The 24,719-nt window shown below is 41.4% G+C and overlaps 1 protein-coding gene and 1 long non-coding RNA gene across 2 annotated transcripts in view; one reads left to right on the forward strand and one right to left on the reverse strand.

Annotated features, from left to right (window-relative positions):
• The first annotated feature begins 2,371 nt into the window (after positions 1-2,371).
• On the forward strand, positions 2,372-8,448 carry LOC121133285. Its single transcript, XR_005870105.1, has 3 exons — positions 2,372-2,460; positions 6,156-6,259; positions 8,342-8,448. It is a non-coding gene; the product is annotated as an uncharacterized LOC121133285 (long non-coding RNA).
• The window catches only part of St6gal2 (ST6 beta-galactoside alpha-2,6-sialyltransferase 2), a 65,992-nt gene continuing 47,812 nt past the window's right edge, over positions 6,540-24,719 (reverse strand). The window contains 4 exon segments of the mRNA XM_040729410.1: positions 6,540-11,128; positions 21,803-21,842; positions 21,844-21,978; positions 23,171-23,272. Of these exon segments, the coding sequence (XP_040585344.1) occupies positions 10,857-11,128; positions 21,803-21,842; positions 21,844-21,978; positions 23,171-23,272 (549 nt within the window). The 3' untranslated portion in view covers positions 6,540-10,856.

Genomic DNA, 24,719 nt, shown 5'->3' on the forward strand with positions numbered 1-24,719 from the left:
GATGCAATTACATTATAATCTCAACAATTATAAAAAAAAACATTTGGAGCTAAGGAACCAGAAGAAAGACTAAAATTAAAAAATCAGAAGTTCAATAAAAACAGCCTTTGTGCATGGAAGGGTGTCTGTGTGTGTTGAGGCATGTCCACAGCATTCAACTCGTTGTCAGACTTCCATAAAGGCACACATGTGGCTGGAAGATTCACAGTAATGCACACGGCCAATTCTAAGATGACAACAGGCATCTCGTTTCCTAGTGGATCTCTATGTTCACCAAGTAATGCCTTTACAATAGCTCTGGAGTTTTACAGTTGTTGCTACTTGGTATCATCAAACACTCCATGGGTGAGGCTGCTTCCCGAGAGCTGAGTCAGGTGTAGGAACTGGAGAGGATGGTACTTCTCAGTGAGCTGGTGGAAGTGGAGACACAGCTTCCACGGCCTTTGCAAAAACTGTTCTGACTTCTCTGGTGGCTCCTGGCCTTCTGGTTACCCAACTCCTGCAGTACGAGGCTGTCATTGTTGAGGACAGTCATGGGGCTGGGGAGTAAGGAAGTTGACGGGACAAGACAAAATACCACCAAGTGTCCTGTTCTTACTGAGACTGGGCAGTTTTTTCTTGAACTGAAAATCCTTAACTTTCAAATACAGAAAAATTCTGCTTTGAGAAATAATTGCCAGCGTTCTTGCCCTCATGCAGGGAGTGGAGTTTTGAGAGATCTCATGCTTCTATTCAAGTACTTCTGTAGCCAGGAATTCCGATGCAGTTCTTAGGAGAATGGGACTTAATCCACACTAGATAAGTGTATACACTTGGGAATGGCTTAGTGAATCATGTTATTTATCATCCTTTCTAATGTCGTGTGTCTTAGCAAGCTTCCCTCCAAGTTGGAAGGCTTTAATCTGGGAGGAAACAGCTATACGACAGTCAGTATTATGTCTTCTATTTTTAGCCATGTTGTTCCAAATGACAGGACTTCTAGGCTGAATGGTAATTCCACCGCATGTATATGTAAATGCACATGTATGATAGATGTCATATTTCCCTCATCCATGCATTTGTTGATGGATATTTAGACTATTCCCTGGCTACCATTGACTAGTGCTATGGGAAGCATCAGAGTGTGCAGTGGTCTCTTTGACATGCTGGTTTCGTGCCTCTTGTATATAAATCTGATTATATGGTCATTCAGTGTTTATTTTGGGAACTCACATACTGTTTTCCATAATGGCTGCATTAACCTGCATTCCCAGCTGCAGAGTACAGGGCTTTTATTTTTGCTCTAGCCTTGCCAGCAGTGCTTTTCTTTTCCATAATACACATTCAACTTTGATGAGGTTGTATTGCACTGTGCTTTGGATATGCATGGTCTCACTCCAATAATGCTGAGCTGACTTTTACTTGCCTCTTTGCCATTGGAATGTCTTTTTTTTTTTCAGAAATGCCTATTAGGTCTGTTGCCAACTTTAAAAATCTAACCCTTCTTGCTTTTAACAGCTGAGTAATACTCCATTGTTTAAATGTACCACATTTTCTTGATCCATTCCTTGGTTGAGGGACATCTAGGCTGTTTCCAGGGTCTTGCTATTACTGGCTCAACTATGCTATGAACATAGTTGAGCCAGTATACTTGTGATATGATTGAGCATCCTTTGGCTATATGCCCAAGAGTGGTATAGCTGGGTCTTGTGGTAGGTTGATTCCCAGTTTTCTGAGGAACTGCCATAAGCAGTTCTGACTTCCAAAAGTGGGGCCCCACATCATTGACTCCACCTGACAAGTACCATCCTGAAACTGGTTTGGGACTACATCGCTCAACATGACTCCAGAGCAATGAACTGATACGATGCACCTTCTACAATCTGGCCAGAGCTTCAGACAAGAGCTTCAACTAACATTAGAACTTCAGTCAAGAACTTCAATCAAGCATCTCCTGCCAAACAGAGACTATTTAATCTATTTAAGACTCTTGTTATACTAACATTTTCTTCCTACAGGTTCCCATGAGATTGTTGTCATCCTATTTCAGCAGGAAGTAATCTTGAGAATACTATGCCCTTTCTCTACTGTTGATATTACAGGATAGTTTACACCTGTTAGTGTTAGTTTTCAATTATTTAGGGCTGGGGTTGGAAGGTGGTGGTCAAGATTTGGGAATCTCTTTCAAACCCTCTTCTTGGGTTTAGATGGATAGATTACCTAGGGTAGGATATAAGTAGATTATAATTGCTTATCATCTTCTTTGTACATATGTTGTATATGTTTGAGTTTTTGTATCAAGTCTAAATCTTCTCTTTAGACTTAAAGCAGAATTATAGGGAGAGACTACCTGCAGCTTTAGCTACGCCCCAATGGGCGTGGCTACAGTAAGTGAGGGAGAGGGGATAAATGGAGAGAGGGCCTCCTGACACTCTCTCCTTGGATGCTGGCCACGTTTCGAAGGGCTTCCCAGCTTCCCATGTAAGTTACTTCTTTCTATCTGAATAAATATCCTACTACCTTTTCCTGGCATTCTTAGTGTGAGTGGTTGACCATCCACACCATTCTGATAGGTGTAAAATGGAACCTCAGTCATTTTGATTAACATTTCCCTGATGGCTAAGGATGTTGAACATCTCCTCAAGTGTTTGTTGGTCATTTGAAATTCTTCTGCTGAGAATTTTGTTTAGATTTGTACCCCATTTTTAGTTGGATTACTTGGTGCCTTTACACAATGGAGTATTACTCAGTCATTAAAAACAAGGACACCAGGAAATTTGAAGGTAAATGGATGGAAGTAGAAAAAAATCATCCTGAGTGAAGAAACCTAGACTGAGAAAGACAAGCCTGCTGATGGTGTAATATGTCATGAGTTGACCACTGAGAAGGAAAGCCTGGAGAAGTTGAGGTATTTCTCAGGAATAGTCATTTTATTTTTGAGATCCGAAGGACAGAAAACCATCTGGGTGACTAGGCAATTAACATTAGCTGTGTCATCTTTCCGGACAGCCCATCTGTGAGGACAAGACCACCAGTCTGCAGTCCCTGAGTCAGATTTCCAGGAAGATGGTCCTTTAAGATGAATTCTGCCTTCAGTGAGCTGGTGGATGATGCAGAGATGTTCTTTCTCTTCCACTGCTATACACTCTAGATGTGTGTATAGTAGGCAGATGGAGCCTTTGCATTACCAGACCAGGGTTTCTTTTACTTCCATTTATTTTGTGCATATGTTGGTATCCTTCAAGCAGCTGCAGCAGTTGTGAGCTCTACCCTCCCTACAGTGAGTGCATAGCACATACAATCTTATTCTATCTGTCTGTACTCTGGTACCCCATGCCTTACCCTTTCCCAGCCTTTTCTACCTCTCTTGTGCTCTCTACATAGATCAAGCATTTCGGCTTCTACATATAATAGAAGCAACTGGTGCCTATGAATGGCTATTTCGCTTAACACTCTTTGCTACACAAAACGGAATCTTACAGTAATCTGAACATTATCTTTGTACAGGGGCCATGTTAATCTCAGTGTTGTTCCAAATTCTATCTAAGCTTGGAATGTGTCAGTCTTTAACCTTGTGTTGGAAAAATGATCGTTTCCAACCTCTCTGGGTGTTTTTAACTCCAAGACTACGTGGAAATTCTGGGTCTATATCTGGATTTGGTTGTGAAAGAAAGGTATTTATGATCCTTGCAGGATCTTCTTCAAAAGCAGATTGGCTTGGTAGTGGATCTCAGCTACCTCATCAACTGCCATTGACTCTCTATGTACTGAGCCCAGGTGTTGTGGACTCAGGAGAATGTCCACCTCTAGGTTCTTCCAGAGCCCCACAGATCTCCCTTTCAAGCTCTAATATCTTCACCAGCCTCTTTTAAAACAGGCGACCACAACATGGGTTACTGTTTTAATCCCTTTTGTTATTGTATTTTCCTCCACCCTCAGACAATAATGAAGTTAGTGAGAACCGAAGGTACTGCATTTCAGCATCACTCATTTCTGTCACATGTTGACTTTTCTGATCTGGAAAAGTGTCTAAGCTGGAACCTCAATCTTCAAGTTTGCTTGACTTGTTTCTTGAGTATGTTAGAGTTCGGTTAGGATAGAGAGAAAGAGCTATGGAGTGTCACTCAATGGTGACCTTCTGACAGCAACACATGGAGTTACTTTTCATTAGGCTATGGCAATGAGAGTCCAGCTTCTTACAACAGAGTAAGATGTGTACTTGACTGGCATATGTAGTTCAGATCCACCTCAGGGCTCTGGGGATTCATAGAACTGGGAAAGTCCAATTACCCATAAATTCCAAAGCACAACTTCTCCGCAATATACAAAGTAGTCACATTTGTTTAATGATGGGGATATGTTCTCAGAAATGCATCATTGGCAATTTCCCCATTGTCTTAACACCAGTGTACACGTAAACAATCCTAGAAGGTACCAGTAACAGTGGCTTTATGGTACATAAAGTTGAACACCCTGTCTTTCAACTGATTGAAATGTCATTGTGTAGAGTTAGTAAAGTCCTTGCAAAAATGAGTTTTTGGTTTGCTGTGCAGTGGGACTGTTAAGGATTAGGGCAAAAGCTCGGGGAGGGGCTGCTTTGAAAGACTGGTGCCATAGCTCCCAGCATGCACTCTGAAATCGAAGACTAGAGGCCTCCATGTAATTTCCTGGCTATGTGACAGTTGGCAGATGGCTTAACCTCTTAGACCCCCCCCCACCTTTCCTGGAGGTAACAGAATATCTGCCCTGAAAAATGGCTTTGTGAGAACTGTATGTAAACCATGTTCTGGATAGATTGTATTTATGATAGGGGTCAGCAACTATGTTCTGTAATGAAGCAGAAAATAGTGTTTTAGGTTGGATTGGCTACGAGACCTCCATTGTTAAGGTCTCAATGAATGAAGGGGCAGGAGAATCATCCTAGGGAAATGGGCGTCCCCATCAAGGTCTGTACATTGGCCCTCTTGGTGGAACACTTCATTGCAGTCAGCTTGGTTAGCTCATGTGTCTTTAGTGAGGAGGTAGGTCTGTTTCTGAACTAATGATTTGTGTTTGAAAGTAACATCAGAGAGCCCAACACTTACTTTTTACTTCCTGTTTCCTGGCCCTAGCTGTTCTTCATTTCCTCCTCTAAGCAAAGAGAGTGGGGGAAGTGTACCTAGCCTTTACACACCCTGGCTCTGCAGCAAAGCATTCTGCAGTGCCTGAAGTACGAGTCTTTTCCCCTTCTGATCACTGGAGACCAAAACTGTGGCTGTGACCCTGCCCAGGGTTGTCAGAAAGGACTCGATTCCATAGCTCTAGATCGTAAGAAGAAATCCAAATTCTATGTCTCAGTACAGTTCCTAGTAAGTTGAATGATTCTAAATCATTGGTTAGTTTGGGACATCTGTTTCCTTCTTTATCTCTCATCTACTAATGTAACTCCTTTTTTTCCATCTTCTTCTAGCAGCATTGAGATCTCAAAGCACAGGATCTCTGTCTTAGTGCTTCTGTTGCTGCTTAGTCATACCATGGCCACAGCAACTCTTATAAAGAAAAACATCTAATTGTATGGTTTATAGTTTCAGAGGTTTATTCCATTAGCATCATGGTGAAAAGTGGTGGTGTGCAGGCAGACACAGAGGTGCAGCTGAGGGTCTTCCATCTTGATCTGCAGGCAACAGGAAGTGAACTGTCTCATTGGACATAGCTTGAGCACCTTTGAGACCTGAAAGTCCACCTCCACAGTGACATGCTTCTTCCAACAAGACCATACTTACTCCAAGAAGGCCACATTTCCTAATAGTGCCACTCCCTTCAGGGGCCATTTTTTTTCAAACCACTAATCTCCTATCCATGTGCTTGGTGCTAAACTACCAGCTACCCCTGGCCAGTCCTACTCTTCCTAGCACGGAAGGCCGATTTTCATGATCTGGAAGAAAAAAACCCATCCTTTTGCTAGGAAAAACAAATGGCCAATGGTGCAAAAAGTGGGGAGGGGGTCTTCACAAGTCACCACAGCTGCTCCCAGTGAGCTATATGCTTCCTGAGCTCCCCAACTGCCCACATCTGCCTTCACATCAAATCCTCACACCTGTTGGGATCTGAGGATTCCTTCACATTCTAGCCATAAAACTACAAATGACCCAGAATGGCTTTTCAAGACCTCATCAGTTGATTTTTTTCCTTTCCAGGGTAGGTGTGAAGACCAAGGCTGGTTTGACATCGCAGCAGATGTGACTTAAAGCCTGCTAAGTGAGACGAGTTATACAATTAATCGAAACACTTGGTTCTAAAGGTAATATAAAGGCACACTAACGTAAAACATGTGTTTTCTACTTGATGTTTACCCCTGCCATTTTTCTGCATGCGGCTATTTACCAGGAAGAATGTTCTGAATGGGACCCGCCTCTGGTTTCTGGCCAAGCTGCCTCCCCGTGCACACTGTGGTCACTGATGCTGCTCCTCCCCTTCCAGGCCCAGTGTGTCTCAGTGCCTGATTTGTCTCTGTAAGGGCTGCATGGCTGTTCCCTCATTTGTATGTGCACTTTCCAGATTAAGATAGAGACACTTCTAGATAAATGAAAACATGTTTTATTTACAAGTCTGTACACTGTGTACACATAAAAATATACAAAACCAAAATAGAAAATATCCAAGTGTTAAAATGTGTACAAACACTTTTTAAAATGCGCTTCTTGGAAAACCTCAAGCCATTAATTAGTTTGAAGACAACACATTTTGTTTTAAAAATTATCATACAAAAAAATTCCCAAAGCCTTTAAAAAAGTTCACTGGTTTCCAGCAGAAAGATTCCATAAGTATTTATCTAGAGCAAAACAGGGTAGGTGTTGTAAACTTAGGCTTTAACACTACTGTTGCACTTGTTTTGTTAAAATTTATTTTCCAGAGAATCAACTAGTATTTCTTCCCTTAATCTGTAAAAGCCATGGGCAGTCAACACACTCATCAAAATTCAGAGCTACATCAGGCTTCTGACTAATTACAACATTTAAGTAATGGATGCACTGTACCTTTCAATGTTTTGGTCATTGTTAATGTGGCTATGACATGTAAAATGGGAGGGGGTGTGGGGGGGGTGACGGCAGAAAACTGGTTTATTTTTAGCAGAAGAACAAAATATTTGCTTCCTTCTCTTAAAAAAATTTGTGTCTTCATAATTAAAATACAATTTATTGTAAAGCTTTTATCATAAAGATGAAAGAAAAAGACAATACAAAACCAACCATGTGTGTAGATAAGTATATATACAGTTATATAACTATCTACAAGCACACTTTTATGCTAAGATTAAGAACTCTATCAGTAGCCTTATTTCTTCAAGTGTCACTACCCTAATCTTGTAGAGACCATGCTGAGATTCTTTTGTTATTGAAGACTTCATTCATTTAACAAGAACCAGAACTTGCATTTTATTTTCTTGAGCTGCTAGAGAAATGCCACCACTCACTCACCAAGTGTCTAAACAAAGCCCAAAAGACAGGAATGTGGAGTAATCTCACAATGGAAACGTCCAGATACAAAAGCGTGCTGAAATGCAGGCATATTTTACCTAAGCTATTCATGTCTAAACAGAGCTGCCTTCATCAGACATATGGCCATGGAGTAGCATTCCAACTATCAGAAAGCCAGAAATTGAAATGGACAGTGTGATGGGACATGTCTGCAGACTAATGTATCATGTGTCCTAAGAAAATCTGGTGCAACTTAATCAAGTCACTGGTGCACACCAAAGTCTTTTATCATGCCATAACTTATGGGAAACAATTCCACTTGATGCACCCAAAACTGTGCCCAGTTAATCCAGAATTTTTGAGTAGGGTCAGCTGACAACAGGGGGCTGAGCTCTCCTCCAGCAGATGAAGTAGCTCATAAACATGACAGAGTAAGCCAGGCCCTTTGACATCCAATTCTGAAAACACTAACGACTATAGTATCAGTGCTTTTGCTTAGATGTTATGGTTCCAACGATGGGACTACCAGAGAATCCTGGTTGACTGGTGAAGGGACCAAGGGGTCAAGACACAAAGTTCCATTTCTGAAACAAAGCACCTTGAGCTCAGAGACCAGGGAGGAAAAGACACAGCAATGGAGGTGTACTCACATCTCTAACTTGACTATTAAAGCACATCTGAGATGCCTGCATGCACCACTTGTTCTCTCAGAGTCTACCATAGAATTAGCTCTATGAGGATGTGGTGGGTGTGGTCAGCCATTCCATGGAGTTGTCTGTGTCTGAGCATCCTCATCATGCATAAATTATCTCTTGCCTCATGTGAGCAGCTAGAGACACAAGTTCGAGAGAATCTGGACGTGACTGAGTCCTTATTCTTAGACAACACTGGTGTCTTTGTAATAGGAACAGAGGCAACAACAAGAAACAGAGTGCTGATGCCGATGCCTTCTTGCAAAACAAAGGGATGTGACATCTATCAGACCTGAGGCACGAGGAAGCAGCACCTGGTGGCTTCTGGTGGCACCAAGAAGATCTGACCGGAGTCCCTTCACAGAAGAAGTCACACGGTTCTGGAAGAGCCAGAGCCGGAGAGAAATGAGGTGGCAGGCCGGTTAGTGTTGCTATTCTACGGCTGCTGTGGGGTTCACTTTAGGTTAGTAAACGTAGTGTGGAAGTATTTAATCAATGCCTGGCAAAATACTGCCACTTAGGACCCATTTAGCTAATACAAGAAGCAGCCATCACATTAGCCATCACTGTGTGACATTTGCAAGAGGCTAAGCTATTTAAACTTTTAAATACAAGAGTGCCTAGCCAACAGTATATTAATATGGGCACCACATTTTCTGAGTGTTTAACAGACTCTGATTCCCAAGAGTCTTTAGGGCCATAATAAATTCAAAAAATTTAATTAAATTTCCTTTATGCTCTACAGTCTCCTTGTAACCCCTGTAAAACTGAGAGCCGCCTTTTAAAAGTACATGAGCGACAACAGAATGCTATTTAACAGCCTTTGAAGTGTTTTGTGGGGCTTTTGAACTTGACTATTTACACTGACCTCAATAAGTTATTCTCTAACCAAATTCTCATGCCACCAAAGGGGATTGTCCGGGATAATAAGTATGCCGAGTAAGTGAATCCCCTTCAAGACTATTAATGTTTGTGAGCATTTAAAATGGCAAAGCCTGGAAGATCTAGAATCATCCAAGGACTCTAGGGGTAAATACACATCCCACACCAGCGTGTCCTCAAGAGTTACGGACAGGATTAGACATGTCAACATGGGGACAAGGCCAAGCTTTTGTGAGACTGCAAGGCCGGACCCGGGTGAGCAGATGATGCTCAGTTGTGGAGCTCAGCATGGGCTCTCAGCAGATGCAGTCATAACCCCGACTCTTCTCACTTAACTGCTGTAGCAAGCCACTGGGCATGTCTGCAGGCCTGCTTCAGCTCTGCTGGGAAGAATAGTCAAACAGAAGCTGGCGGTCTCAGAAAACTATGCTTCCTTGGGAAGCAATCCTTAGAGCATGCCAGGACAAAACTAATCAGGAAACAAACATATTTTCCCCCTACAAAATTTTGATAGCCACACATTTTGCAAGGGGGGGTTGCATTTAATTAAACTGCTATTGTCATTGCCAAAAACTCTTAACTATACCACTGAGAGTTGCTTTGATTTGATATTGAAACAAGAATTCTAAAACGCTTCTTTTCCACTGTCTTCATTGAAAAACAAACAAAAAATCCACACAAAAGGATGCATTAGTGACAGAAGCTTAGGTTAAAAATCTCAGTACAGGAACATGCTGGGAAGAACACTTGCTCCTGCCCATGCATCTGCCACACATATAGTCACCTTGTTAGAAACCATTCTGTGGCTCTGCCACATTGTTAACATAAAACATACTGATGAAAACAAGAATGGGCTCTTAGCCTTTTGTCAGTGAACTGGGGACATTCAGAGCACACGAAGGGCAAGTCTCCAATAGCTGAGAAAGCCTGCAGAAACTGCATACAGAATTTACAGGAGTGCATCCCCTGCAGCTCAGAGTGAGCACTCCAAATCCTCTCTTTATAGTGTGGAAGGAACAAGGATGTCCCTTGGCTGACCTTCAGGGATGCAGTAATTGCCTTGCATGTTTGTCACTGGCTATATGAGAGCTACGGGGTGCCTTTGCAGGCCAGGAGCATAAAATGGAACAGCCAGGGAAGGGATGCCTGACCAGTCATGACCTTGCAGGTACCACCTGGACTGCTGCCTACATGCGCCAAGTGCTGCTGGCCAGGTATGGGATGCTGCAGGAAGACAAAGGAGCTGTTCTTTGCTGGCAGCAGGGGTTTGGTTTGGCTTCCTGGAATGGATGAGTTGTACTTTTCTAAGTGTGGTCTGGTTCTCCGTCATAACATCCAGACAGCACCAGGAAGCAGCGCTTCAAAGGCATGGTTGAAAATCAGATGCCCGACAAGATATGTGGAGTGAGACTTCAGACATCCATCACAGAATCCAGGCTGCTTAATGCATACAAGTGACATGCTAGCAACAGGACCCCAACTTGGATATTTCTAGATGGAAACCATATTACTAGTAGTATCACCCTAACTCATGGCTGGAACCAACTGTGATAAAGAGTGTCTCTGATGTAGAGGTTAACATGTTTAGAGGTATCATGCCCATGGGTACACATCTGTTTTCTTTCTATGTATCCTTTTTTTGCTTATTTCTTGGATAGTTTCAAAGTTCCATTTCTATATTCATAGCAGTAACAGTTACTCAATGGCTTAGACTAGAAAGAATTCTCATGGCCACTAAGTTACAATTAAAGACAACACATTGTCTAAATCTATCTTCAAGTATTCTTTTGTGACTTTGAGGACAACAGTAGTACCTTATTGCACATCAGTTCCCAAGAGTTCCATTTTAAGAGTACGTATTGTTGGGGCTGGTTACCGGGCACCGCAGGGCCCGGAAGCCTGGCAGTACCACCTTGCCCTTGTGATGCAAATCTGCTTGGGTGCCCATGTTTAGGCGTTGCACCAGGAGCTTCTCATAGAGCAGTGGGTGGTATGCCCCCAGAGTGCAGGCTGCGTCGTAGTAGAGCTCGTGGTAGTGGCAAAGCTCTGTCTGCCGGACAGATGGGATGTACTCATACACGTGCACCTCCCTGCACATGGACATCATGATGAGGATTCCTGGCAGAGAGGGAAATGAACATACAGTGACTGAGCAGCTCCAAGCACGGGGTGGGGGCCTTTTCCTGGGGAGGGGGCATGGAGTTGTGGTGACTTCCAGGGGTGACTTTGGTGACACATGCTTCACACTTGCGGTGTTACAGCTTCCATTATGAAGGAAGGTTAATGGTGGAATAAATATATATATAACACATATAAATATGTACTGCACATATCCAGCCACTTGTTCAGTTATTACTGCAGACCTAAAACTGACATACAAAGATAAAACTGAATGTAAGGGGACCTTGCTCCAGTGTGTGATTTATAACTTCCAGTGTGCTCCTATAGTCAACAAGAGTATCCCCTAAAGGATTATTATGTTCTGAAGAAACACATGCTATAGAAGCTGATTATGAAACTTTATTATATATTAAATATAAACCATTCCCCAAACAGTTCTAAAACGGAATCCTGCATAGAACAGATCTACACAATAGTATCAGGGTGTAAATTTTAAGAATTTTATTCACAAAATTATGTTTCTTGGGAACATGTGATATGGTACACTTGTAGCCTGGGCTACTTTAGAGCAGAAGGATTGCTTGAGCCCAAGAAATGTATTCTCTCAGAAGTACCCTGAGTTAGAATACAGGCTGGGTTAGAGCAATGACAAATAGTAAGTTAGGATCCTCATGAGGTTGTCATTACTGAAGCTGTTTTCAATTTTAAGTGTTTCCAGTAGGCAACAACAAAACCTCATCATGAAGTGATGCTCCTCTTCACTCAGTCTAGGTTTTCTTGTCTCTCCCTTCCCCCCTCCTCCTTTCTCTCTCCATTTTTTCTGTACCACCACCATGAAGTTTTTGTTTGTTTTGTTTTGTGTTTTTGTTTTTGAGACAGGGCCTAGTAACATAGCACAGGTTAACCCTGAACTTGTGATCTTCCTCCATTTGGCTGATGAAATTCTGGCATTCAAGGTGGGTGAATCCAAGTCTGGTTAACTTGAAACTTTAAAGGAAGTGTTCCTTAATCCATTATTTGAAAGCGTTATCCTCACTTATTGTGAACAAAATATAAAGTCATGCTGTTTCTGTCCTATCTAAGTTGTCCTGCAGAGGATGTCAGAGCAATAGCATTGGGCTCCCTTGTCCTCTGGATCAGTAAGCTACTGTGTCAGAGTCTCACACAGCTCTACTGTTGATGACTCATGAGGCAACCCACAGGGTCTAGCACACTGCTCCACCATATCACAACAAAGGACACATGCAAAAGCAGCAAAAGAGAAGCTCTGGAAAAGCCAGACAAAAGCCCTGCCACCTCCTTCCAGAAGTCACACCAGATGTCCTTCACTCCTCCAGCAGTGGTGTGACAGACACCCTGTAATGCATTGTTGAGATCCTCACTCTCAGTTTGCCGGTGACAGAGGGATTAGGGGAGCATGTTACAAAGACTAAGTCCTTATTAATTTATGGATTTCTCCCTGTATCATGTACGTACACAGCAAGAAGGCAGGAAGGGAGCCTTCTTCAAAACATGAACTAGCCAGAACCTTCATCTGAACTTCTATCTGCCTTTGAACGATAGGGGGGACATACTTGCTGCTGCTCAGGCCACAGAGACTAAGCTGAGATGACAAAGGTAGCATTGCATCTGGAATGCTAACAAGGGAAGTATGTTAGATGCTTGTCTTTCAGGGATTGGGTGGGAGTGGATCACAGCAGGCCTCTGCTTGGCATGTTCCAAAATTTCAAACCCTCAAAAGGCTCACAGGCTCAGTGAGTAGCACTCTAGGTGTAGAGGGGTTGGAAACCTACTCCAAGACCATGTTCCTAGGTAGTGGCGATGGGCCAACCTCACAAGTAGGCCTGAGAATCAGCCGCCATGCCTTTCTGGACAGTTTTTGTGTATAGATAACATAGATGTTAAATTCAAATATCACTTTGTAAACATTTCACTATACCAGACTGACATAGGAAATTCATATCTGGCTATAATGTTAATTGATCTTATTTTTAATTTCTCCTGAGAATTACATGAATTAGAAAATAATTTTAAAAAGAAAAACAAAATAAACCCAAGTTCTCTAGTTCAGCTAGTACTATACAATTCTATAGCCACGAACTCTGAAAAATTACTTAAAGAACATTTCTGTTAAGTAATTTTGTTTACTTACTACCAAATTTTAACTGCTTTCATAACTAACAGAAGTCATGCTGATTTCGACTTGGAGCTGGACTTCTGAAAGACAGACAAGTACCTAAATGTTTTTGATGTATTTCCCAAGCTAATCAAATGGGCATATAGCCAGGTACTTAAAATCTTTAAACAAAATTCAACTCATGACTTTTTTTATTCAGCCAGGTTTTTTTTCCAGAAAACTCCTCAAGAGGGATTCATTTGAACATACAAAGTTATCAGTATGTTCTGGGAAGTTATGATTCAGGAGGTATCATTTGCCAAACTGTATGTTTTTGAATATTGTATACGGTAGTCAAATTATCAAAGCAACTAAAAACCATCTCAATTGGTCTTAATAAGATGGCATGTTATATGAGTCAGCATGATAAGCAGATGGATAATTATTTGCTTTGAAAGCTGAACCAAAGGCAGAGCTGACCCTTTGTTCATATTTTATCAAGCTTACAATGAATGGGGTGTTATCTATAAAGCCTCATGGGTGTGCATGCATTCACAACACACAGTGGGAGTCAGGAAGCCTTGTGGGCATGCACACATACATGTGACACACTGTGGGAGTCAGGAAATGCCATTGTATGTATGACACACTGTAGGAGTCAGGCATCCCTGTGGATGTGCATACATCCATGGGACACCATGGGACTCAGGTAAACACTTAGCATGAGCAGAATTTGACTCAACAAAACTTATACTTCCTTCACTTGGCAGAATATTTAACATTGGCAAATTCTCTGTATAAACATCTTTCCATCGAATAGCAATATGAGCTCTTGGTATAAAACAGCAAATTGGTAAGTACCAGCAAAAAATCAGTTTAAATCACTTTGAATAAACACTTGGTCATACAGAGTCAATTAGGAATTTCTGAGTATGCCCAATAAGAGTAGGAAGACGCAGTCTAGATGGGTGGTGAGGGTGGAAAGGCTTGGGGCATTGAAACATGGCAGGCTAATGGAAATCTTGCAGCTGCTTTATGAGTTGCTCTACACATTTGATCAAGAGATGGAACACTTAACAAGTATACTTCTGATTTCTTCAAGAGAATAAGTAACTTTTAAAGTGAATTTACAGAAAATATCTGTGATTCAAAGTTATTGGAAATATGAACTCACATGATAAGAGAAAAATCCAAGATGCATTTACTGCATCAAAGAATAAAACACACACAATAGTAATACCTGAAAGTCAATTTTAGTTCATTTATATTATGTCATTTATTTCGTTATTTATAGAAAATGCAAGAAGTTATGATATATTTTATACCACCACAAATAAGGACTTAATTTGTTTGATATTTTGCATTAATGTTCTCAGTTTGAACAGTATCTCAGAAAACTGGATTCTAAAATGCAACATAAAATGGAGAAAAAGAGGTTATGACTAATTTTTAAGCATGTAATTCTTGTATATGTATTAAATAGCCTGAAATTATAGGGTTTGCCTCTGTAAATTTTAGAAGTATTACTTACAATATCGTCAGTAGAGGTTGCCTTTGATAAATGGATGGAGTGTTGATGGTTTATATAATGAAAAAAACATTAGTAGCAGGTTGTTGCTGTGAATTATAGAAATATTACTTATGATATCACCAGTAGAATTTGCTTTTTAAAAATTGATGGAATGTTGGTGGTTTATATAATAATAACAATAACAATAATAATAATAAAATTGTCAGTAGGACATTACAAACCTGCTCAGCACCTAGTGTGCTAGACTCCTGGTCATAAGTGGCCCACTAATATCAGGGATGCTGGTCTTTCCTGGATTGTTTGGGCACTTTCTGTGTACAGCCAGCAGTGAGCCAGGCTTTATGACTCTCACTGAGTGCATCCATCCTCTATAAAAGTAGTTAACCTCACATGGGCACAAGAGAAGCTATAGGAGTCCAAGGAAAGAATTCTCTACTCAGTCAGGATAGAGCAGAATTAATGACCTCAACACATCAGGTTCCAAGACGCAATCACTAGTATCTAACTAGCGATGAAAGAGAGAAATGGTAATAGATTAAAACACTGCCCAAGGGGTCTGGAGAGATGGCTCAGAGGTTAAAAGCACTGACTGCTCTTCCAAAGGTCTTGAGTTCAATTCCCAGCAACTACATGGTGGCTCACAACCATCTACAATTCAATCTGGTGTATATGTAATAAATAAGTAAATCTTTAAAAAAAACACTGTCCAAAGAAATGGGTTCTAAATGGTTCTGCCGCATCAGCTAAATTTATAGCATTGTTCCATACTGTTTCTCTGGGGAGTCGGGACTCATACTACATTTCCAGAGCATCTTCTAGTGTACCCTGCGGACAGACGCAGACTCTAAGTATAAATACAACCAGGTGATGTATGCTCAGGATGGCCACCTAACCATAAGACTTGAGACTTAAGGAAGTAGCTTAAGAAAGGAAAATGTATGACACATACAGAATATATTTGTAGTATATATTAGTACATGGCCAGAGCAATGGCTCTTTGATGTAACTGTCCCATGATATCAAGTACTCTGCAACAATAAAAATACTCAACAATTAAAAATAGGCAACAACTAGGGTATGTAACGAACTCTCTGGCCTTTGAACATCACAGGAAATGAAAGGCTACTTTCACCTTGATTAGGCCTTTAATGAGGGAGCAGTCTACTTCCAGTTGGGAGTGTGGTATCATTTTACCTGGAGCAAGTTGTTGAATGAGGCACAGCAGAGTTATAGCTAAGAATGAGCACTATTGAGTAGTTAATGTGCTTAGCCACATGAAAACTTCATGACAAAGAGTTTTGTTTCATACATAAAAAATTGGGGGCTAGAGCTAGTAAATTGGGGCCCTGATTTTATTCTGATATCTGAAGAATTCAAGGTCTTAACCACAAAATGACCCAGGAGGAGTTAAGCATCCTGCAGGAGCTATACATTACACTGAGGGACGATCCAGAAGTTGAGAGACCTAGTCCCACCCACTCATTTTCCCAGTATGTGTTGAATGTGTGCTGGGGCTACGGGAGCCCGCTGGGGGCACACTTGTCACACTAAGACCCGGATGTGATAGAGACATGAACTGGTATAAAATAAAATCAGAAAGATGGTGCTAGGAAGGATGAGGAGAACTATCTGGTGTTTTCACAATGCTTAAACATTTAGTTAATAATGTTATTTATTTCCTTTTATAGAATCTATAAAGTTACAGGAGATTCTTTTTTTTAAGAGCTGCCAATTACAGCTGTGTTTTCAACATTCAGGAGGCTGAATCAGGAGAATTTCCATGTTTGATACCATCCTGGACCACACATCAAGACCTTCACCCAATACTGCTGCCAAGCAAGGCTAACGAAACAGTAAGCACAATTTTCCTTAAACTTTGGTCAAAGTGTTGGTCTTATAGCTATGTGAGAACAAATAATGTATCCAGGTTTCTTTTGACTTACATAGTATTGAAATGGATTTTTCAAAAAAAAAATGTATTTTGGGTTCGGTGAGAAAATTTAGTGGATAAAGGAACCTGGCACCAAACCTGATAAATTCTTGAGTCTCATGCAAATTGTCCTTTGACCTTCACTGCAGTGTGGGATACACAGACATACACAGACACACACACGCACACACACACACACACACACACACTTTTAGAAGTCAGGTTTTTCAATCATTTTTAAGTAATGACCATGCCATCAAGTCAAAATATATCCAGAATTATTTAGAAATGTTTTGAAAGATAATTTTCAGTTATTAATATGTAATTTGAGTTAATTTTTAATGTTTCAATGCAATAAATATTCATATTTTAAATAATGATTCTTCAAAATATTTTGACAGGCAGGGTTGTTAATTTGTAACATAGATCTGATGTTTAAAATGTAGAAAACATGATTTTACAGTACTCATCCAGAATTTTAGAAGACTAGAAACATTGTAAATATAAAAGGTTTAATAAGTATCATATTAATATTAATGATATTAATGAATATAGTAGAAGTATAGTTTAATTCATTTAATATGAATATGTATTATATATTTATATTAATCATTACAATTCTTTACATGTCTTCTAGGTCATTTATTATTACTACTTAAAGATTTATTCTTTTTATTTCAATGTACATGTATTTCCCTGTGTGAGTTTATGTGCACTACATGCTTGCAGAAGCCTGTGGAGGCCAGAAGAGGGCATCAGATCTGGAACTGGAGTTCCAGATGGTTGTGTGTTGTCATGAGGGTGCTGAGAACAGAGTCCAAGTCCTCTGCAAGAGTAATGGGGACTCTTAACTGCTGAGCCATCTCTCTAGGCCCATTTTTATTATTTTGAAAGGATAATAAATGCTTAGCTTTGATGAAATCAACATACATGAACTGCAAACCTCTGAATGAGATAATTTCCCAACACTGAGGTGTGGAGAAGTTCTAAAGTGCAATGTGCTCAGCTGTAAATAAAGCACTTTTGTTCCAAATGGATTCTACAGGAGAAGCTGATTGTGAGAGAACGTGCAGCTTCTAAAGCACGGGGGAAATGACTTGTTCCCTCACGGGGGCGCAGTCCCAGTGTTGACACAGCTCTAGACCCGCCAGGCAGCCTGCACAAGAGCAGATCTTCCAGACATCTCTTCCCACTAACACTTTGCTGTCACTGAACTATCTGCCTCTTGCTGTGTAAACCAACCTAACAGCGAACATTCATTCTACTGGATCTCTGGTCTTCCGGAGGATCCTGGTTGTACACAGTTTCTATCATTTGTGGAGCCTATATATTTTATAGACACATGAAACAGTGTGTATGAAAGCAAAAGAGAGACGAGGGGAAGGAAGCAGACAGGCCATGGACTAGAGCGGGGACAAGAAGGTGAGAGCAAAGCAAACAGACTTCAAAGAAACACTATGTACAAGAAATATGTACCAGTACAAACAGGGGCATAGATAGCTGTTTATGTTTGAATTTTCTTTGCCCATTTGTGAGTTAAAGAAAGGAATACAAATGCCATGAACATCTAGTAGGGCCAGAATGTAAGGCTTAATGCTACACCATTTCAAAAGATAAAGATGCATATTGTATTTTGCAGAATCCTGTATTATTTAAAGTAACATAAATAAAAATTATTCCACTTGTGTTTAATTATTACCATAATTAAGTGATAAGCAGCAGAGTGGGTTGGAACTCTGGGTCCCCTTACAGCATCCAAGCTTGTGACCTTATTGACAGTCAGTACAGAACATGCGGACTAGGCTTTTACAGTTCCCTGCAACTTTGATATTTTTCCTATGGAGCGGAGAGAGTGGGGATGTAAATACCCCAGAACCAGCATCAGTGCTCTGTGAGACTATAAGAAACAGAAATCCCAACCTCCTCCACTTACTCAGGACCTTTGGTTTAAAACGCTGTTGCAGTTAGCCTCTAAACTGGCTCTCACTGGTTCCTGACTGCCTGTCCTGTCTCGGTCCCCTTGTCACAGCAAGGTTACCAACTTGTGTAACAGAAGGAATATAGCTAGAAGAAACAGGTGGTTACAAGCTGTGGAGAGACTAAGAATCACCCAGCCAATCTGTCCCTGGATTACTGGCTTGCACAGGTCTGTGAGGTTATACATACCAATCATTGTTTTCAGTTGCTGAGTTTTGCTTTGCAGAAATGGATTACTAATATAGGAAACTCATGGATGATGTGAGGCATGCTAAACGTTGAGAGTCTGTGTTCATTCACCAAATACTGTCATTCCTTAGTATCTGGGGAATTGGACCAAGGGCCCCATGCAGATACCCAAATCCAAAGATGTTCAAGCCACTTACAAGATGTTGCAGCATTCCATATATCTTTCCATATGCTCTATGTATCTCTGGATGACTTAAAATACCTCAAACAACATATAGGTAATATAAATAGTTGTTATTACTTGCGAAATAAAGACAAGAGAAAAGGTCTTGTCTTGTATTCAGAAAAGATGTAATTAAAAAAATATTTTCAGTTAGTGGCTATTTGAATCCATGGATGCGGAATCCAGATGTATGAGGTCTCTCTATTTCATTTGTGCAAACTCTTCAGCATGCTTAAGAAAATGCAGGCTGTGTCTGTTGCATGAGCAATCAACCACGAAGCTACTCCTTATATATGGATAACAGTTAGTGAAGAAAGTGATTCTCTCGGCTTCACCCAGCGGAGTACCAGACAGGAACACAGAGCAAGATGAGGAAGACCCTGCTTTGGGCTATCTCTGGATGGGGACCTCCATGCTGACCAGTTCCCAGTGCCAAGCATACAGTAAAACATTCTAACCCTCTTTGTCCCTCTGAAATTGGTTTTGTTCAGGAGCTTGCAGCACTTAGGGGTAACAGATGTTGAGTAACCAAGTCAACATTTCAGCGGGACTTTAGAGCAGGAAAAAGGTATCTGGAGCATACTTTTGATCTCACAGCAACAAAACAAAACAGCCCTCCTCACTGATGTCACAGAAGTTGTCATGGGAGAGAGACTGAGATGTGGTTGGCATCAGTCCCATCTGTTTGAGAACATCCAGTAAACTGAACAGGTCAACTCCATCTCATCCAGGTCAAAGAGGAAGTATAAAGACCACAACAGCATGGGGATGCCCAGAGGGCACTGGTAAAGGTTACCCACGTTGTTGCCACTGCCCACTGTGGTGAGAATCTCACACCCTTCAGGAAGGTGAGGCCTAGACTCAGAGACTGAATCTAATGACACAGAAGTCCTCTATTGCCCCTGGATCTCCATCCACATAGCACAGAGGGCCTGGTGGGAACCCATGTTTTCTTACCAATTTGCTGTGTTACAGTTTCTTTTCATTGGCAAAACTTAGCAGTGCTCTCTACCATGGCCCTGGGACAATGAAAAGACTCCCTATAGTGCTGTTTCATATGGTAGCCACCAGGAGGCTGCCACAGTCGAGTCCCTGAAATAGGGCTGGTCAGCCTCCGAAACGGATGCTATTTTCTATTTAATTAGAACTAATTGAAATGTAAACAGTCACGTGGCTAACAGATGCTGCACTGAGCACAGGCAACCCTGGAAAACAGCAGCTGCAGCTGGTCAGCTATCTACCCTGCTTCGTCCTTTAAGAGACTTTATTACACGTCTCATTCGAGTGTATTGAGGACCACAGCATTAAGCAACTTAAGGTTCAATGCCTTCAAGTTGCAGAGAAGAATGCAAACACAAACCTAGGTATTCCCAGCCTTCTCTGTTGCAATGGCAATGAATTTGTAGCTCACTTCCTGACACAAGGCCAACGCTGGGTCTTTGAGAACCCCACATCCACAATGAACAGCCCCTGGGAGAGCTGCCCTTGTGGTCCGAGCTTCTCTTCAGTCTGGGAATTACCTTCCATGGCTACAACCATCTGGCTGAGCCTTTCAAACCTTGAATCTCTATCTCTATTAGTTACCTTTGCCCCCCCTTCCCGGCCCCCCCCTCCCCCCCGGTCAACTCTGCTTTATAATTCTTGCCTTTATCAAATATGGTGATGATATGAAAACAGACTTTATTAAACTTGACTGTGGTATCCCCTTATGTGCTCTAATCACTGTTCTAACACATTTAGTCTCTGCTGAAAACCGGGTTAAATTTCCTTTCCTAAATCCACAGGACTTTAGAAAAATAGTATTGTACAAGCTGGGCGGGAGTGGGGGATGGGGTGGTGGGGCATGACAGGGGAAGCCATAGAGTTCCTGGGACTAACAGATAGGGAGCCTGCAAGGGACCAACCTAGGTCCTCTACATGTATGTGACAGATGTGTAGCTCGGCCTCTGTGTAAGGCTCTTAGCAAGGAGATCAGGACCGGTCCCTGGTGCTTAGCTGGCTTTTGGGAACCTGTTCCTCATGCTGGACTACTTTGGCCAGTCTTGATTCAGGGGAAGAGCTTGGTTCTGTGTCAACTTGATGTACCATGCTTTGTTCAAGCCCATGGGAGACCTGCCCCTTTTTGAATAGAGACAGAGGAGAAGTGGTGGAAAGGGAGGGGAGGAGGGAAGGATGAAAGGGAAACTGTGGTCTGTATGTTAAAATAAATTTTAAAAATCTTATGTAAATAAAATTATAAAAGAATTGGGGATTTCAAATGAAACTATCTGAGGCATTACCTTAAAATAGTCACACTAAGGTTTTCCTGGGATTTTATATAAAATATTTCATATCACTATGGTGCTGTAATCTACTCCAAAAGCTCCAGGCCTCACTTGAGGATACTGTGTCCTTAATTTAAATGAAGCCATTGTTGTCTCTACAAATCTCCCCTCTTCTGATGGAGACCCTGTGTGCAGACCAAGGAATACTATACATTTAGTAAACTTAGAGAGACAACAAAGTCAATACCTTTGGTTCAGTTACAGCCTGTCATCTTCCCCAGGGCATCAAGACATGCCTTCATATACCCTATACAGGAAATATAGTATAAATGGGGTGAAAAGCCTCAACATAAATGGAGAAATGGGGCAAAACCATAAACATGGCTGAAAAACACAATACAAGTCACACACAACCAATTATCAACTTCTAGACACACCTACCAATGAATCCAGAAGATGGTGGATTGGGCTGGATTTTCTCCCCTAGTGTTCTCCTGGATAATGTCCCAAAGCTGCCATATGAATTTGGGGTGAAGAATGTAAAATGGCTGAGTTGGGTGTCTCCGGCGGTGCTGGATATATGGAGTGAAAAGGTTGTAGTCTGGCTTCTTATACCACTAAAACCAAACAAAAACAACTGGAATTCAGAACAGAAGATCATGTTGTGAAAGGAAACAGCACTGTGGAGGTCTGAGGGGGGGGGGGGGTACTTAAGAGGGTCATGGGCCAGCCTGGAGCTGGAGAGAGGGGAAGGATCCAATTACCTGGGGAAGTACAATCAGAGATCACAGTTCTAACCCTGGCAGGAATAATGCTTTATCTTTTAATTATTTCTTTTATTTTTGTTATTACAATGACATATTTCCCCTTCCCTTTCCTTCCTCCGATCTCTCCCAATGATGAATTATTCACAAAACAATGAGACCTGGGGCTAGCTAAGAGGTGGCGGGCATTTTGTGGAAGAGGTCAGAGAGTAAAGCGGAGAGGCCGTGGGCCAGGGGTCTCCATGGTCAGCTGGAGTCACAGCAGTGGGGCTGACAGGACTATTATGTTCTACTCCAGCTTGATGACGAGAACTGTAGAAAGGTTTGGTTCACACTACAGTATGCTGGTCTCCTGGTACTCAAGCAGTGTGTTTTGAAAGCAGATTTTCCACATTTCACCCACATCCATTTGAAGAAGGCTGTATGCTCCCCAGTTTGGGTAAATCAAGTCATGACACTTACTCATTCAGCCAACAGCATTGCGAACTAACACATGACTATCATCCATTTTACAAGCCTACTGGCTTTTCATACACTGTTCCATCCAACACAGCTAGTTTCTCCTTTAGGAAGGTAACAGTTTGCCATGAGGTAAAACATACAACTTGCTTGTATTTGGTGGTTATTCCATAAATTTAACCCATTCAGAAAGAGCCAATGAGAAGCATCCTTAAGAAAATCAGGGACAGTCTTTATTTATTTAAGCAACAATGAACAACTTAGTTTTGTTTTTGTCAACCACACTGAGTTCATTTCCAAAGCTCTTGTTACCAACCTATGATTTTGGAACTACTGTTGGTTTGATCAGCCTCCTTTTTGGTATAACTACAGCTTTCTCAGCCTTTACATATGCTATGCTTTCTCTAGTTCTCAGAGAAAAAGCACCATACATAGTAGAAGGCAGCTATGCTGCTACACCAAATGGTACTGAAAGGTGTATGGTACACACGTGAGTTAGTACCCATCACTGACCTGCAATTTCTTAAGGGAAATTATTCAGAGACACTGTCCTACCCATGGTCCATGTCATCAAGGAAATACTCACCAGGTTAAGATTAGCAGAATAAGGAGCTGGGTCCCAGGCCACCAGGATAACATCTTTATATAAGGAGCTGTCAATGAAGTGATGGCTGGGGTTGGCTAGAATCTGTAAGCACACAAGGGGAGGGAAAAAAGTTCTTAATGACTAGTGTTTGCTTTTTCAAAGTTATGTTTTTAAAACAAGTCACAAGTAAAAGGCTGAATGAGAGCAAGGCTCCGGTTTTATATTTTCCTCTGGGAGAGGGCATAAGGCTGGTATCACGTGGTAAAGCAAATAAAGTACATTTAAAGACATTTTTTCCTTTTCTTTTTAAATAAAGCAAAAGCGAGCCCACAGTTTTCTCCACTTTCATCAAGTCTGCACCTAATTTAGTGCTCTGGATGCCGGCAATCCCTTGCAAGATGAAGCTCCCCAGCTAATTCAGTCTCCCAGTCTCCTTATTACCTTTGATGCGTGACATGAGACAGGGGTAGGTATGGAACAGGCAGAATTGAGTTAGGAGGTGTCAGCTGTTGCCCCTCCTCCCAGGTCCTATCTCCTTCTGGATGGATCCATCAATTTCACCTGCCATCCATCTTTTTTAAAAGCTATCAAGCACAGGCATTAAGACCAACCACTGACAAATGGGACCTAATAAAACTGAAAAGCTTCTGTACAGCAAATGACACCATCACTCGAGTGAAGCATCAGCCTAAACAAGAGGGGAAAATCTTTACCATCTATACATCTGACAGAAGGATGGTGTCTAGAGCAACAAAGAGCTAAAACACACTGAAAACCACAAAAACAAGCAATCCAATTAAAAATTGGGGCATGGAACTAAGCAGAGTTCTCAAAAGAGGAAATACAAATAACTGAGAACATTAAAAAAAAAGTTCAACATCCTTAGCTATAAGAGAAACGCAAGTTAAATTTGAGATTTCATGTTACCCCAGTGAGAATGGCTCAAATAGCATTTTAAAAAGTTAACCTCAAGCATGGGTGTGGGCAGATGGAAAATCTTCAATTGTTGATGGGATTGCAAAAGGGTACAGGCAGACACTATGAAAATCAATGTGGAGGGTCCACAACAGGCTAGATATAGATCTAGTCTTTAACCCACTTGGGCATATACCCTAGGACTCTATACTACAGAGATATGTGGTCAGCCATGTTCATCACAGCTGTATTCGTAAGTCAGGAAGGAAACAGCCTAGGTGTCCATCACCTGATGAATGAATAAGGAAAACAGAGTACACATGCCCAATGGCCTACTATTCAGCTGTTAAGGAAAAACATTGTGATTTGTAGATAAATGGGGAAATAATCATTCTTAGTGAGTTGTCGAAACCCATCACAGGATCTCTCTCACATACGAATGCTAGCTTTGAATCTCTAGATGTGGGTTTTGAGACTGGAGTACCTAAAGAAGTCAGAAACCCAGGAAGACATCATGGGAGACGGGTGAGAGAACACAGATGGCATGAAGGGGGTATAGGGAATAATGGAGCAAGAAGTGAGGTGGGGGACAGGAAGACAGGCTATAGAATGATATGTGTGTAGGGGATAACTA

This window comes from Mesocricetus auratus, unplaced genomic scaffold (assembly GCF_017639785.1).
Source record: "Mesocricetus auratus isolate SY011 unplaced genomic scaffold, BCM_Maur_2.0 Super-Scaffold_100021, whole genome shotgun sequence".
Lineage (NCBI taxonomy): Eukaryota > Metazoa > Chordata > Mammalia > Rodentia > Cricetidae > Mesocricetus > Mesocricetus auratus.